Below are 16,969 nucleotides of genomic sequence, written 5' to 3' on the forward strand. Positions count from 1 at the left end.
ATGGCGGCGCTGGGGCCTGGCGGCCGCTGTGCTCCGGCGCTGCCGCTGCTGCTTGGCCTGGCCGCGCTCGCCCTCTCGCCGTCGCTCGCCGCCGCCTCCGAGCCGCCGCCCGCCGCCCTCCGCGCTGGCCACGCCGCCTCCTCTCTGCCCGCCGCCGCTGCTGCCTCGCGCACCAGGTGAGCAGCGCCGGCCCCGCCGCGTCCGACCCCGGGCCGGTCCTGCCCCTCGAGATCTCCCCCGCCGCGCGATGTCTCCGCCGTGTCTCGGCCTTCAGCTGGTAGAGGGCCTCCTTCGCCTACTGGTGCTTTTTTGGGTTGTTTTTGGAAGGTGACATCTCAGCTGTCCGAGAGCTTTGGTCTGTAGAATATCCTGTGTTGTAACGAACCCCACAGGGATTATCTAGCTCCCACATGCATTCTTTTCCTCTACTTCTCTGGACCGTGCCCTCCTGCCTTTGTGTCCAGCTTACAAGAGTTAGCCTGGGTTATATGCCTGTGGTTTCACCATTTTCACCGTGCACTCCACATTACCCTTTGGATGAGCAAGAGTCTTCACTCGTTGACCCTCTACAGGAAAGGCTCCTTTCATGCGCCATCTCGCCAGGAGACCCTAGTGGCCCCGCCAGCCCCTGCGGCACACACTGCTCTGACTTCCCATACTTCTTCCCCTTCCGAGTACCACAAATTCAAAAAGAGGAACAACTTTCTTCCCAACAGTTTCATCACAGGATTGTAGGATAAAAAAGAAAAACGTGTAATAGCCTCAATGTGCTCCCAGAAAAAATGGTATTCCTTTGTTTTCCCCAGATACCTTTTGTATGATGTAAACCCCCCTGAAGGGTTCAACCTTCGCAGAGATGTCTACGTTCGCATTGCTTCCCTTCTAAAGACCCTGCGGAAAAGTGAAAACTGGGTGTTGGTTCTGCCTCCCTGGGGACGTCTTTATCACTGGCAGAGCCCTGATATCCTCCAGGTTCGGATTGCTTGGTCCGAGTTCTTTGATATCCCGAGCCTCAACAAGAACATCCCTGTCATCGAATATGAACAGTTCCTTGCAGGTGAGGTATAGGATCATGCAATCTACAATTAATTAAATATTTGACATGGTTTCTTAAGAGGTTTGTCCTTATAGGGGCTTTCATGTAAAAAAAAAATCGTAGAGGTGACAAGAGGAGGGATGGGAAGAAGTTTTGCTGAGCTACACAGCCACTAGGATGGAATAACCCAATTACTTGGCAGCTTGTTTGATGTAGCACTGCTGCCCCCTTGACTTCTGGGACCCTTGAAAATAGACAATTAATACCTGTGGTTAAATTCACCTGTGGAATTTCCATGTGGTTTTGACCATAATGACAAGACCACAAGGAGAGAGGCAGCTTGTTGGAATACAGACAAGCCACCTTTTTCCTGGATATGGTGGTTGGACAGTAAAAGTTGTGAAGCAGGTTCTTCCCTTAACTTACTTTTTCATCGTTGGTATTGCGCATACTTGAAATATCGCTTGCTCTTTGTGTCTAAGAGAAAGGCTTTCCATAAGAAAATGAAGTTAGTTCCTTTAGGATTTAATGCCATGTTGAGCTAATCACCAAATGTTCAATTGGTGAACACTGCACACTGACATGTTCAGTAAAGGAAATAAATGTCACACTGCTGCAAAGAGCTCTGAAGGGAAGGCTGCTCCCTGCCAAAAAAATGCTTGTAGAGACCCTGAACTTTAGGAGAAGGGCTTGTACTTGGCATTTTTCTTGGAGGTACTCCTCCTGTGGCAGCTGCTTACAGCACTGAAAACCTGTGTGTTTTAACCAGGTGACAGTGATTTTGTTGCATTTGGCACATTAAATCACACAGAGCTGGGTGGGATAGCAGGTGATCACATTGCCTGACCATTTTAGCTTTTCTGGCTCTCACAGAACTTCCCTTCTTTCTTTATAGGGAAAACAGAGTAGTGTAATATTAGCATTTCTAGCAGATTTTAAACTGCAACTGATGCTTGTTCATACCTTTATGGTGGTGGGTTTTAATGCTTACAAATCCTTTGCTTTGCCTTCTGTTCAGAGTCAGGTGGGCCCTTTATTGAACAGGTTTATGTGCTACAAGGCTATGCAGAAGGATGGAAAGAAGGAACATGGCAAGAAAAAATAGATGAAAAACCATGCATTGATCAGCTGATGTACTCCAGAGACAAACATGGCTACTACAGGTAACATTGAGCATTCCTTCTGGTCTTTACAGTTGTATTCAGAGAGATATTTCCCTACTGTAGATATCTGGGTGCTTGGAGTTCACTTTGTTTTTAAAAAGCCCTTGAATAGTAAAATGTTGTACTTATATGAAAAGATCTAATTCTATAAAGTTGTTTCTACACTGAAAAGCAGTGTAAAGGAGGTGGCTGGTTTATTTGTATCATATGTAGTTTTTTAGGATGTTTTGTTCTATATCTGGCATTAATTTAAAACACAAGCCTGTGAACCAATCCTCTGTGTTCCCGTTTAGGGGCTGGTTCTGGGGTTATGAGGAAACACGAGGCCTAAATGCCTCTTGCTTGTCTGTCCAAGGATCTGCCTCTATTGTGGCTCCCATCCTTCTGAAGAACACTTCAGCACAGTGAGTTGCCTTGTATAACTGCGTATTGTTGTATAATTGTTGTACAACCTCATTGCTAGGTGGGAAGAGCAGGGGGAATTTAAAGGGTTGTCCACTGTTGAGATACTTCACCACTGAATTATTGTACTCTGTTAAAATAATAAAAAAGAAATTTACAGTGCAAGAAACACTTAACTGTAAGTTTAGTTAAAGATTGCAGTGCTCAAACCTAAGAGCAGATAGCCTTGAGCTCCTTTATATTCCTTCTCAGGCAGCTTTTGTGACTCATACCTCCAAGGTATCATCAAATAATCCCCTAGATCATGCAGTGTAAGAGATGCTAAACCATCAGCTGTTCCATATTCTACTCCACGGCACATGTAATTTTAAATCTCTGGCACATTCCCCCTCAGCAGTCTCCTCTGCAGTCCTAGAAGAGCCCTGGCTCCATTAGTTGCTCGCCATGTGAAAGCCATTCCATGCCTTTGGTTGTCACCACTGCCAATCTCCAAACCTTATGGAACCAGTTCAGCAGGATCCTGCACTGTGTGTGGGTAAACCTGTTACATTGCAGTACAAATGGCATGTTCTGTCAAGTGCTCTCTTCTTTTTCTGCTAACTCTTGAGACACAGGTTCCTTATTTTGACCTCTGAGTGTTGCCTTGATGTTGGCACCAAACTGTCCTCATTCCTGACCATCAAGACCTTTAGTTATTAGATGAAGCCAGGTTTTGTTGGGTTTTTTTACTACACTCACTCTTGCGTTAGAATTCATCCGCCACTTTATTGGCCAGTGATCAGACTTCTCTAATTCTTCATAGTTGGCCTTAGCTGCTCTGAGGAATTTAAAATAATTAAGCTGTGTCACCTACTTTCATGCCCTTCTGTACGTTGTTTAGGAATATGGTGAAGAGACCTTCCACTTGTAACCTCCATCTGCAATGAGAGCCATGCATTTATCCCTGTCTCTATACTTTTTTTTTTTTTTAATCCATGCAAGAACCTTTCTGTGCCATGTTTTAAGAAAACCTTTAATGAAGGCTGTCAGGAAATCTTGTTAGGGAATGTTCAGTGAGATGTCCCTTATCTTCATGTGTGCCAGTGTCTTCAAACTACTATGATTGTTCAGAGCTCTTATCTCCCATATTGCTCTTCTGGCTGGGCAACCAGTTGTGTGGCCCTAGGACTGGATTTTTACCCCTCAAGTGTGGTCACTTCAAGGCAACTTTTCAATGCATTTCAATTAGTACCCTCAATCACCTCCTATCGTCCTGTTAGATGTAGTGCTGCTTCTTCACCAGCACAATCTTGTCTGTTTCCAGGTGATTTAGGGCCTTCTGTGCAGGTGTACAGCTGATGATGAGCAGTGGTAATCCAAAGTTGATTGGTTATTTGCTTCCTCTCTTTTTAGTAGAAGGAGATGCAGATAATGATCTTGATCCCCTTTAGCAGAAGCGTTTTTCTGTGTGTTTTCTTATCAGTGTGCTCACAAACTAAATCTACATCTCTTATGCTCTGGAATACTTGAAGCTCTCAAAATCTCTTCTCTTAGAATTTTCATAGTGCAGTTATGTTTCCAGTACGCAATCCTGAAATGTGTTTATTTGTGAGAGGGGCAAGCTGCTGTCTACTACCACACATTTTGGTAATGTCTCTGTGTTCTTTGATCTGTTGTTTTACTGTAGGACGTTTTATTCTACATGTGGAAAACACTTTCTCTGGGTTTGTTTTCATGATCTTCTGCTTGCTCCCAGACGCTGTCGAGTGCTCTGAGGCTGAGCATTATCACACAGGTCACTTGTCCCCTTTGGATTACTCTCCCTGTTAGAAATCTGATTTCTCCTATAGCAACTGTTACAAAGACTGTGAGGGGTGGTTAATGCTTGTTAGTGTTTAACTTTCAGAGTCAAGATACGATCTATTAGGGAAGAGAGCAGGCGCAGGGAATTACATGGTTCCCTTCTCTCCCTAGCAGACTGTGGGTCACAATTTGCCTTATAGAGAACTAGCATTTGCCTCCTAGGACCCTCATTCCCAGGAGCCTGTCCCTTATTCCCCATGTTCCTTTAGCAAACAGACTATATTCTGTGCTTTATCTTAGCAAATGTGTAAAGAAACGTCATAATGTAAATTCTATTCCTAAGGGAACTGCACTCAGTTTTACAATTTTCAATAGGTCAGTGATGTTAGACAGAGCTGAAAACCTTCTTCATGACCACTACGGAGGGAAAGATTATTGGAATGTGAGTATTTTACAGATAGCTTCTCTAGACTTTTTCCCTGGCTCTGCTAAAAATTCAGTAACCAATGCGTGCTTCAGTTTTGCCTTGGGTTTCTTGTCTTGAAAGTCACTTGTGCCTTCTGTTTCAGCAATGTGTGCTAACATGGTTTCAGGCTGCTGTGGATTAATGTGAAACAGGAATTTGCCCTGCTGTCTTGTGCCTAAAGGCCTAGTGCTGCAGGTCATGGTGATTAAAAGGACCTCCCCTATATAACACATCTACAATCAGAAGGGAGCAGTTTCTTATCTAGTCAACCTCAAGATTAGTCTTTTCAAAAGAATTCTGTAAAGTGCTCGTTGCTGCCCCAAATCCCTCCCCACTGGCTTCAAAGGCAAAATTCCCATGGGTTTCAAGGCAAAGGTCTATGGTAAATAATTCCTTTCATAAAAGTTTTAAGAAAATGTTGAAGTTCAGACACAGGAAAATGGAACATGCCATGAAGTGCTTGATATAGTTGAAATTCCTAAGAAAAACTGACTGACTGTCATGATACTACAAAACAAATTACACAGACCTCAGTTTTGTAAATATTGGGCTATTCACTTGAGATATGGCATGTTTGCAGAAGTGGACCAAACACTAGTTTGCTACCCAAGAGTTATTCATTGAGAGTGACCTCTCAAAGAAAGAAATGCAACTATATTTGAGTATGACTTGTCCTGTAAAAGGAGACATGAAATCTACATGGGTCTATAGCACACATTTCTTAGCAGTGGCACTTTAAACATTGCCCCAGTGGTTTTGCCTGATGTCCAAACAAAGATTTTCTCACTGCAGCATGGGCCCAGGGCCTCTTCTCTTTTTTCCGTGTTCCTCTGAGAAGCATCTCTCCCTTCTCTGTTTCTTTGCAGACAAAAAGGGAAAACTTGAGATTTCTGTAATTCTTTTGCCTGTTAATAAAAAGGCCACTTGTGGCTGTGTGCATGGGTAACTGCATCACCGAATCTTAGAGATTATTACTCACAGGTTAAGGAAATAATTCCTTTTTTGTCATTTTTCCGCTGAATTTCCTAGGCGTGTCTGTGGCTAGATACATAATATTTTTAAAGCAGGTTTTATTCTTAAAGGTATTTAGCACACTAAAGTGTTTGCCCAGCTTTTGTTTCCAGAAGTGAGGTATATTGCTAGGGTGTTTAATTTGATGTATCATGTATTCTGTTGTGTAAATAACTGCAGTGTCCACCCTATACCTGTGTATTGCAGGGGCAGGTGAGTATGCTGGTTATAAATATGGTGATAATTAGAAATAAACTATTAAAGCTTGGATAAAATCGTTGCTTAGAGTACTGCAGAAGTAACTGTATCCTGAAAGTGCTGTGTATGTGAAACTGTCTCCACCTACTCATTTTTAGCTCTCCTTTTTCTGACTCAGTGTCTGCTCTTATTCCAACAGACCCGTCGGAGCATGGTGTTTGCTAAACACCTCCGCGTGGTGGGAGACAAGTTTAGGAAGAAATACCTTCAATCCACTGATGAGGCAGACAGGACTCAGTACAAGGAGGACTGGACACAGATGAAGGTAAAATCCTTAATAGTGTGTTTCCCATAACAAATATTTTATTTGTGTATTCCTGGCTGTGTGCTGTAGGACATATTGGAAGGTACAGGTGAGCAACACCCTTCTGTTCACATCGAGGTGGACACACATGTTCCTCCTGCACCTTCTTCTCCCCATGTGACACAAGCTAACAGAGTCTGTCGAGGTGTGCCTGACTGGTTCTGAAGGCCAGATCTTTGTTGCCCTCATTTCAGTAAAGGAAACTTGAATTTCTTCCTGTTTTCAACACTCCATGTGGGTGTAGCGTTCAGCTGCAACCTGCCAGTTGAGGATTTATTTGGTAAAGGAGAGGAATTTTTGCTTACAAAGATTTGGCACTCCAGTTTCTCTTGCATGATGGTGGCCACCCAAGATCTAAATGTTGCAACAAGTGTCCCAAGCTACTTCCAGTCCATACTTGAAACTTTCTGTCTGCACCTAGAGAGATTCTGTGCCTTATACAGAGATGATTGCATTCTGGTTTTACAGTGTGAACAGTGATACTCTCAAGTTTTAAAGTTTCAATCTTTCTCTCGTAGGTTAAGACAGGCACAGCTCTAGGTGGCCCATACCTTGGGGTTCATCTCAGAAGGAGAGACTTTGTTTGGGGTCACAGAGAAGACGTGCCTTCCCTGCAAGTAGCAGTAAAGAAAATCCATAGCCTATTGGCATCGCTTAAACTTGAAAGAGTTTTTGTAGCCACTGATGCTGTTGAGGAAGGTAGGCAGATCACAGTTACTTGAGGCTTGGTAACTTCAGAGGAGTGCAGCAATTACCACTGGCTCCCCTCCCTCCCTGCAATGCTGTGAATTTTGGCAACTGAGTTTGTAAAACTTGTTGGTAGATTTTGGTGTCTCTTGCTCTGTAACCGTTCACCTGGGATTTCCTTAAACAAACACATTGTGTGACAGCAGTGAGTTGCTGTTCATAATGTAGAGATAAATTCATATCCTTCCTTTTTTAAGAGGTTGAACTGCTCAAGAAACTGCTGCCTGAGATGGTGAGGTTTGAACCCTCTCTGGAGGAGCTGAAACTCTTTAAGGATGGGGGCTTAGCTGTGATTGACCAGTGGATTTGTGCACATGCAAGGTAGCAAACCTGACTTTTATTCAGCCAAAGCGTATTATTCAGCATTGTCACAAAACTGAATATGATTTTTGTCCCAAGGTTGTTTACAAATAATGTAAGACATATAGTCAATGATATAATTGAGATGTGTATAGTAGATGTATAATGGTTATATTGTGTGTGTATATACAATAATTTTATTATCATATAATTTCACTGAACAGTGAAGTTCATTGAACTGAAATCTAATTACTTGCATTTTAAAAACTTGCCCTCCCCTCACAAACCCTCTTTTGATTTTTTTTCCACAGATATTTTATAGGCACCTCAGTTTCAACATTTTCCTTCCGAATCCATGAGGAAAGGGAGATCTTGGGATTTGATCCAAAAACAACTTACAACCGATTTTGTGGTGAAACAGAGAAAAACTGTGAGCAGCCAGCTCACTGGAAAATTGTATATTAAACACAGAGAAACACAAAGGTTTTGATACTGTTAGAGTTCAAAATTTTGAGGAAAAATCATGGGGAATTACCTGCTTTGGATTGATGTATGACCCAGTCCTGTATTCTCAGTTCCCGCTCCCCTTCCAGTCGTGGGTATGACGTGGGGTAGCTGTACTGCTCAGTGTCTCTGGACCTCACAGCATTTCTATGTGGCTGCTGCACCTGGGTCCCCAGTATGTTCTGTGCTTGCTGCTATGTGGTCCCACATGCACCGAATGGGTTGCTACAGACCACAGGGGCCTCTTGGCTTCAGAGCTGTGATGGGAAGCAGCAAAGCGATGCCCAGGATGCGGCAGTTCAACCCATCCTCGCCTACTGGAGCATTTCTTACCTGTCCATGGTTCTCTCTGTGGGTCTGTGGTCATTTAACTGCAGGGCTGGGGGTCCTGGCCATGTCACCAGGAGTGCTCACCCTGGGAGCGCTAGTCTCAACCCAGGGAGGAACTAAGCTGCCAGTGGATTAAAAATGGGGGGAGCTGCTTCCACTCTAAGGGCCTGCAGGGCCCATCTCTTGGGGATTCATCTTTCATGTGAAGGCACATTGCCTGATGAAGAAAGAGACTGGTACCTGGTGGAGCAGGGCCAATATATGCTCTAAGATAAAAAGAGCAGTTCAATGTATGAAGGAGGGTGCAACACACAGTATCATTTTCCCATTGAACCTTGGCAACAGGAAAAGCTTCCCTCTGCCCCAGGAGCTGCAAGGAATTTGGGCCAGTAAATGAAATCTGAGAACTGAATTTCTCGGGCAGGTCCCTTGACTTTGCTCTTCTTAATGGCAAATCCGGCGTCCAGGAGAATATGAATTATCTTCTCTCCTTTCTTGAACACTTCTATTGCCGTGTTCCCCAAACAATGATATCATCAATATATTGTAAATGTTCTGGAGCCTCACCCTCTTCTAGTGCAGCCTGGATCAGTCCATGACAGATGGTAGGACTGTGTTTCCACCCCTGGGGCAGTCGGTTCCAGGTATACTGCACTCCCCTCCATGTAAAAGCAAACTGAGGCCTGCATTCTGCGGCCAGAGGGATGGAGAAAAACGTGTTAGCTATATCAATGGTCGCGTACCACTTTGCTGCCTTGGACTCCAGCTCGTATTGCAGTTCCAGTATGTCTGGTACAGCTGCACTCAGTGGTGGAGTCACTTCATTCAAGGCACGATAGTCCACAGTCAATCTCCATTCTCCGTCAGATTTTCGCACGGGCCAGATAGGGCTGTTAAAGGGTGAGTGGGTTTTACTGACCACCCCTTGGCTCTCCAGCTCTCGGATCATCTTGTGGATGGGGATCACGGCATCTCGATTCGTCCGGTACTGCCTGCGGTGCACTGATGAGGTGGCAATTGGCACTCGCTGCTCCTCTACCTTCAAGAGTCCTACTGCAGATGGGTTCTCTGATAGTCCAGACAAGGTATTCAATTATTTAATACCCTCTATCTCCACTGCAGCTATTCCAAAAGCCCACCTGAATCCCTTAGGATCTTTGTAATAGCCATTCCGGAGGAAGTCTATGCCCAAAATACATGGAGCCTCAGAACCCAAAACCTACCCTGGGACCTCAAATCCCCTTAAACCTGCCCATCCCTGCAATCCTTGGGGTACCCTCTGAGCCCCCCAAACCTCAGGGACCCCAAATATCCCCCCTAAAATCCCAGCCTAGCCCCCATCCACCTGGTTTGGGATACCTCCAGTTTTGGGGTCTCCTCAACCTCTTTTTCCCTAGACAGTCTGGTGCTCAGTTTGGTGGGGAATATTTTTGTTACTGAACTTTCAAAGAAAGTTAACGATGCAAATTGTGGACAGGACAGAAAATTGCTTTGACGTCTCTAAGGACCCTATAAGCAGCAGTACATCTGATAATTAGGAAATCACATTAAAATCCCAAATTAAAGATGAAGCCTTCTTTGATAGTCAGGGTCTGCACACTGTTACTAAAACAGTGTGGTTTTAGTAAAGCAAAGTTCCAGGAAAAGTATAGCACACTTACATAGTAATCGGAAACTGGATATGTTTAGAGAGTGCCTCTGGAAGAGGGTGATTAAATCATTTGTCTGAGGTGGAGGCCCAAGGCTTCTGGAGGCCACAAATGTTTTTAATGGTGAGTGACCAGAGAAAACTGTGGTTTTAAACTCAGCATGCTGCCTATTGAGCAGGAGGTTGCATCCATTAGAGAGGAGTGATTTGCTTAGGATCGAGACCCCAACCATAGATCATGGGACAGAGAGTGTACAGAAGGCAGTGTTTTTGCAACTGATGAATGACAGATATTCCAGGACAGCCCTCACCTACATCATTGGTTAACCAAGTATGTGGCTGCCATGGTTAGAGTTTTGCTGGATGTGATAAAACACTGCAGCATAATTTCAGAATCACTTGAAGCAAGTGTTAACCCCACAGAGAGAAAGACAAGGGAAAAGACCCTTATCGTGGGGAAAGAGATTTCAGGGCTAATTAGCTATGGCAGAAGGATTGGTTTCACTTAACAATTAGTAAACAGAACAACAATCAGGATATTGGAATTGCACCAAGGAAGCAGACTGCCCAAAAGGGAGCAGCAGGGTCCCAGTGCATGATGAATGCAGTTTGAGTGAAAGGCTTGCAGAAAGGAATTTTTTGGGAAGTGATAAATTATCCACTGCTGTTCTAGAGAATGTAGTACTTGGGGAAAAGGAAAGTTGCACTCTTTTGCCACAAGCAGGATAAAGATGTTGATGTGGGAGTTGGAACTCCTGGGAGACCTATCATTACTATGGCCTCACAGGCCAATGTTGTTAATTTGAGTCTTAGAACAACTTTTGGCATCCTCAGTGAGCTGGGGGCTGGCAGCTGCAAATATTTAAGGAAGCTCACCAAAAGTAAGACTTACATAGAAAATGAGGTATCAAAGTTACCACTGGCTTCTGAGATGGAGACAGGAGAAAAGAGTAGAATCCAAGTGGATAAACTTATGACTGAGAAAGACCATCTTAAGACCCTACTTGCTTTAGCAGAGTGTAAGGAAAGACAATTATTTTAGAATTTGAATAGGGAAATTATAGAAGAAAGAAACAAGACCTGAGAGAAGAAACCTTATTTATCCCTGTTACTGAGAAATTAACAATTGCAGAAACAATTCCAGGAAGAAAAGGAGAAGAGATGAAAACTGACAGAAACAGCAAAGGTGATGCTTAAGCAAGATACAAATTCACCTTGTATTGTGCAGAGTCCATTCAGGTGGCTGATTTACAAAAGCATTCCATGCACAAGCCAAGTGAAACTGAAATGCAACAAGTGGAACCCTATCAATACGTACTAATGACCCACACATCCAGATTCCAGTTGGTTCTTGTCAATGATTAATTACATTTCTAATAGATACAGGAACACAGCATTCAGTACTAATGAAGCAGGATGCCAAGAAGCTGGGTGTATGACCCAGATGCTGAGAGTTAAAATCACTTTAGTAAATGGAGCACATGTTATCTGTCAAGCTGCTACGGTTAATTTATGGATCCTGGATTAGAAGTGGATATTGGCTACTTGCTTTGCAATCAAAGATCACAATGACAATCTTTAGGGTTTTGATGTTCTGAACATTTAAATCTGTTGTCTGCCTGATGTCAGCGAGTCAATGGTAATGTTTGAACATTAGCCCAAAACCCTAAAAGGAATCCAGAGACTGTGCTGACTCCACATTGCACCTGCACTCCCTGATCCAAGGACTGCTAGTGTGTCCCCATGCTGGATTTTTGCTGCAGGGAGAAGTGGAATTTCTGAAGTTCTGGCCAATGTGGCCCCATTAAGAATTGAAATACCCAATTACTGCAAACCTAACAGCCACAATATAAGCACCCACGTGCATGCCCATTGATGAGGTGGTGACAGATTAAAAGAAAAAAGGTACTATCACTCAGCCACACTCCTATCTCTACTGTCAGAGACAGTGGCCAGTGATAATTTTAACACTCCAGCTGTTGCAGAATTTTGTTCAGACATGGCTTATAGAAAGGCCATGATTACATACAGCTGGTTAAAAAGTAAAAGGCAGCTGTAAGCAGCAAGTTCTCAGGCTTTTTCCTTAAAAACAATAAATACCATGTCCTTGAGTAAAGTGATGAGAAAGGCATGGTGAAAAACATGGAGTCCTTGAAAGGGTATTCAATAACAAGTCAACAGCAGGATGAGAAAAACAAATATTAGCCTCAACAAGGAACCACAGGTATTGACAGCAAAGAAGGGGTTGATGTGTAATCTGTAACCAATGATGAGCTCAGGTTTTGCAATATGTATGAACTTAATTAACACTACTATAAAAGTGTGTAAGCTAGATCAATAAATCGGAGTTCGATGCTGATCAATCAGGATGTGGTCGTCTCCCTTCACCTTCCTCATCCAGCCACATAGAACATGCCAGTGTTTAGCCAACATTTGCTGTTGGCATTGCCATTATGTCACAGATCACAGAATATTCTGAGTTGAAAGGGACTGACAAAGATCATCAAGTCCAGCTGTTAAGTGAATGGGCCATACACAGATTTCCACCATCCCACTAGGGACATGGTCAGTCAAGGGGAAGTGGATGCTTTTTCTTAACACATGTGGGACCTGGGACTTGTAGGGAGTTCAGAGGGGAATCGGTCATGGCTGGGTCAGAAAAAGGGGAAAAGACGGCCCTGGAAAATTCCGGGAGTCCGTCTGCCTTCTGATCCGGAGAAAACAGGTAAGAAAATTGGAGATCAGTTGAAAAGTCCACAGAACGGTTCTCTGCATGACTGAGTGACACTGGCAGCATTTTGCAAGCTCAGGAAATCGACATCGGACAAAGACTTGGGACTCACATTGAGCGTCCCAACCGGAGGAGACAAGGTGAGAAAATTCGGAGGCAGGTATTTTGGAAAAATGGGGTTGGGAAAAAGCAGGTTCCAGAAAAAGCCCCAGGAAAAATCTCCCCAGGGTCCTGGGAAGGTTCTGCCAGAAATTCGAAGGGAAAGTCCGTTGGGATGGGTGCTAGAACACTGAGATGACAACTCCCAGAGAGTGGGGAGGTCCAAGGAGAAAATGATACATTTTTGCATGGAAAAATGGGGAGGTAAGGAGATTGGAAAATATGTCCTCTGGCCAGTATTCAGCACTTTTGAGGGATGGACTTGCAATTCCCTTTACGACCACGTATTCGAATGCTGCCCACAGCATTTCAAGGAAATTGAGTATGCCAAAATGTGGAGATACACTTGTACGAGTTTATACCCGGTATGAGCTCTCAGACATGCAGCAAACGGGGGAAAGGTATGGGAACCCTTGGACAATCTTCCTCCTCCCTACCTTGTCCCTCCTCCCCAGCCCGGACAAGCCCAGGCATCGCTGGTGCCCGCGTTGCCTCTCAAGGTGGCCATCTCACTGGGTCAGATCTCGGCACCACAGCTCCCACTGGAGCAGGCTGCGGTGCCTTCCCTCCCATGTAAACAAGTGGCGGCGGGGACTCTGCTCCCATGTGAGCAGCTGCTGCCACCAACCCTCCCCAAGACTGAAGAAAAACAGGTAACTTTCCCCAAAGTCAGCTCTCCCCTGGCCCATCGAAGAAGGCCACAAACGAGGAGGGCAACCATGGGAGACAGTGAGGATGAGAAGGAGAAGCCTGGCATCTTTCCTTTATGGGAAGTGCCTATGGCTCCAGGAGTTATCGGCTTCATACACGCGCCGATCGATATCGGAGATGTGAGGGCGTTCACGAAAGAGATGGGAAAATTGACAGATGATCCTTTGGGGGTGGCAGAAAGGCTAGATGAATTTCTAGGGACCAGCACCTATGTCTATGAGGATCTCAACACAATCCTGAGGTCGCTGTTCAACAATGAGGAGAGGGAGATGATCAGACAAGCCGCAATCAAGGATTGAGGAAATGAGAAATCCCAATGGGGAAAGCAGGGATCAGAGGTGGCCAAATCAGAAACCATCCTGGAGTGCCCAGACAGAGGAGGGGAGGCAGAAAATTATGAACCTAAGGAACATGATAATTCACGATATCAGAGAGGCGGTACCCAAGGGGCAGAACATGAGTAAGGTACTCAGAGAATGCCAGGAAAGGATGAGACACCCACGGAGTGGTTGGAGAGGCTCCAAAAGAGCCTGAGAATGTATTCGGGGACAGATCCCCATTCTCTGATCAAGGCAGTTTAGTTGAAAACTCAGTTTGTGGCAAAATCTTGGGAAGACATACAGAAAAAGTTAGAAAATAGAGACAGATGGCAGGACAAGGGGTTGTAGGAATTGCTCCGGGAAGCCCAGAAGCTCTACATGAGAAGAGACAAAGAAAAACAAGATTCAAGCTAAGGTATTGGTAGCTGCAGTAAGGGAAGCACAGAAACAGGAACAGGTCAGAGACGTGGTGAAAGTGGCGCCGATGAAGAAGCAAAACCCTTCCAGAGGAAAAGGACCGAACAACCAAAAGAAGGATTTTGAGCGCTATTACTGTAAGCAAAAGGGACACATCTGAAGGAATTGTCCCAGCAAAGCAAGGACCAGGCGATGTTTCAAGAAGCTTAGGGGTGTCAGGGGCTTTTTTGGGGTCCGGAACACCAAGGGAGCCCTTGATAAAATTAAGGATAGGACCCCACAGGCAAGAGATGTGGTTTTAGTAGACTCTGGGGTGGAACGAACCGCAGTGCAGCAGCTGCCGCAAGGGTGCTCTCTGAGCCATGACTCAGTGATGGTAATCGGGGCAAAAGGGGAACCCTTCAAGGTTCTGGTCATAAAAGATGCAGAAATAGAGACAGAAAACAAAAGATGTACAGGAAATATACTATTGATAAGGGACACGGATTTTAATTTACTAGGGAGACACTTGATGGTAGCCATAGAAATCAGTTTGGCAGTGGAAAATTCCCAGCTCAGGGTGAGGATGTATAAACTCACTATCCAGGACAAGAAGAAAATAGATCCAAAGGTTTGGTATGTCCAAGGGGAAGCTGGGAGGTTGGACATAGAGCCGATTCGTGTCAAAACTGAGAAACCAGAAGACCCCATTAGGGTCAAACAGTACCCCATCTCCATGGAGGGGAGGAAGGGATTGAAACTGATGATTGATGAAGTAATAAAGAAAGGAACGTTGGAGCCGTGCATGTCCCAGCACAACATCCTAATTCTGGCTGTGAAAAAGACGGATGGTAGCTATAGGCTGGTGCAAGATTTAAGGACTGTGAATCAGAGAACTAAAACTTTGTTCCCCATGGCCTCGAAACCTTACACCTTGCTGAATAACATTTCTCCCGAGGACATGTGGTACAGCGTGATTGATTTGAAAGATGCTTTCTGGACTTGTCCTTTAGCAGAGGGCAGCAGAGATTATTTTGTGTTTCAGTGGGAAGACCCGGAGACGAACAGAAAGCAGCAGTTCAGATGGACATAGTTGCTTCAGGGCTTCGTTGATTCCCCAAACTTATTTGGGTAAGCACTTGAGCAGGTGCTGAGTCACTTTGTACCAATGGAGGGGACAAAATTGCTACAAAATGTAGACGATTTTCTGGTTGCAGGTCCAAGGGAGGAGGTTATGAGGGTGAGCACCATTGAACTTTTAAACATTTTAGGGGAAAAGGGGTTGAAGGTGTCGAAGTTGAAGTTCCAATTCACAGAAGCTGAGGTCAGGTACTTGGGACATTGGCTAACCAAGGGAAAAAGGGTTTTTCCTGCTAGATTTGGTGAGGTGTTTCCAGATTTGCATACCAGCCGCGATGTCACTTCCTCCTCACAGTCCTGGGTGCCATTTTCCAGGAAGCAGCAGGGTGATACTCGACAAAGAGGGATTTCTAATCATCAACAACAGGTAATTAAAGGAAAACTATTAACAACAGGTAATTACAACATGAAATTATTAACAAAAAATAGTTAAAACTCCAACTTAGCAGCAATTGGTTTAACTTGTTAACTCTGCAAACTTAAAAAAAAAAAAAATGGACAACTTTTCAACTCATAAGACCTTCCTCAGCCTCAGAGCCCCTCCAAACATGCCAAAGACCCTCAGGGACCCCCTAGAGACACCCAGCGCCCCACAAACAGGCGCTTTTGAGCCCCCCAGAAGCCCCCAAATGCTCTTGGGGACATTTGTAGAGGGAGGGGATTGGGGGCAATCCCAAAGGTCCGGGAGATAAGGGAGGGAGTTTTGGGGGTCTCCCCACCTCCCAGGTGCAATTTTGGGGAGTCATTGCTTTATTGGCCCCACCATGGGCTGGGGGTGCCCAGGTGGGCATTCCAGGAGTGTCTCGATGGCCCTGGGAGAGGGACGAGAGAGCAAATGGGGAGTTAGAGGGACCTGGGGAGGCGCAGGGGCAGAGCCCTTCAATTTGGGGGTGGGGTTGTCTTACCAAAGGTGTCCCCTTACGGCCCGGCAGTGGCATCGCAGCATCCAGAGGAGGAGGAGGTCCCCAAGAGGGCCTGGGGGGGCTGCATGTCACAGGGAGTGGCAATCCCACAAGTGTTCTCCCATCCCCACAAGAGATTTCCTTTGCCAGAAGTGTCTCCCCAACCCACAATTGCCCCTTCAGCCCCTTGAGTGACCGCTGACCCACAACTTCCCCCCCCCCACCCCACCAGTGACCGCCCTGGCCCACAAATTACCATGTGAGCCCAGAAGGGTGCATCCAGGCCCATCAGTGACCCCTCTGACCCACAAATGCCCCCAAGCCCCACAAAGGTGCCTCATGACCCTCAGCAGCGCCCAACTTTCGTTTGTCTCCCTGGCTGACAAGCACCCCCCATGACCCTCAAATGACCCGATGATCCACAAGTGACCCCATGCCCTCAACCGGGCTCCCTGCCCACAAGTGACCTCATGGCCCTCAAGCGACCCCCATGACCCTCAAGGGTTCCTCTGGTTCCTCACCCAGTGGCTGCTGCCATGGCGCCCCCTGTAGGGCATCATGTGCATGGCTCCTGATTAGCTGCGGGGCCTTATGGGGGTCACGTGACCTGAAGCTGGGCCCTCCCTGGCGTGGGGGCTCAGGAAGCGCCTCCCTTGCAG

General features: G+C 45.5%; 1 protein-coding gene across 1 annotated transcript; it reads left to right on the forward strand.

The window, feature by feature from the left end:
• POFUT2 (protein O-fucosyltransferase 2) lies at positions 1-12,320 on the forward strand. The gene is made up of 9 exons (XM_064717949.1): positions 1-176; positions 807-1,057; positions 2,055-2,199; positions 2,493-2,603; positions 4,759-4,825; positions 6,258-6,383; positions 6,941-7,121; positions 7,367-7,490; positions 7,781-12,320. Exons 1-9 carry the CDS (start codon positions 1-3, stop codon positions 7,932-7,934), a joined length of 1,335 nt encoding a protein of 444 aa, XP_064574019.1. The 3' UTR covers positions 7,935-12,320.
• Positions 12,321-16,969: the final 4,649 nt, after the last annotated feature.

The sequence above is a fragment of the Zonotrichia leucophrys genome, chromosome 7, assembly GCF_028769735.1.
Source record: "Zonotrichia leucophrys gambelii isolate GWCS_2022_RI chromosome 7, RI_Zleu_2.0, whole genome shotgun sequence".
Taxonomy (NCBI): domain Eukaryota; kingdom Metazoa; phylum Chordata; class Aves; order Passeriformes; family Passerellidae; genus Zonotrichia; species Zonotrichia leucophrys.

What these genes read in the sequence shown, in the direction of transcription:
- POFUT2 (XM_064717949.1), top strand. Translation starts at nt 1, where the DNA reads ATGGCGGCGCTGGGGCCTGGCGGCCGCTGTGCTCCGGCGCTGCCGCTG. An exon ending in GCTGCTGCCTCGCGCACCAG is followed by an intron (nt 177 to 806) that starts GTGAGCAGCGCC and finishes TGTTTTCCCCAG; the next exon opens with ATACCTTTTGTATGATGTAA. An exon ending in TGGATTTGTGCACATGCAAG is followed by an intron (nt 7,491 to 7,780) that starts GTAGCAAACCTG and finishes TTTTTTCCACAG; the next exon opens with ATATTTTATAGGCACCTCAG.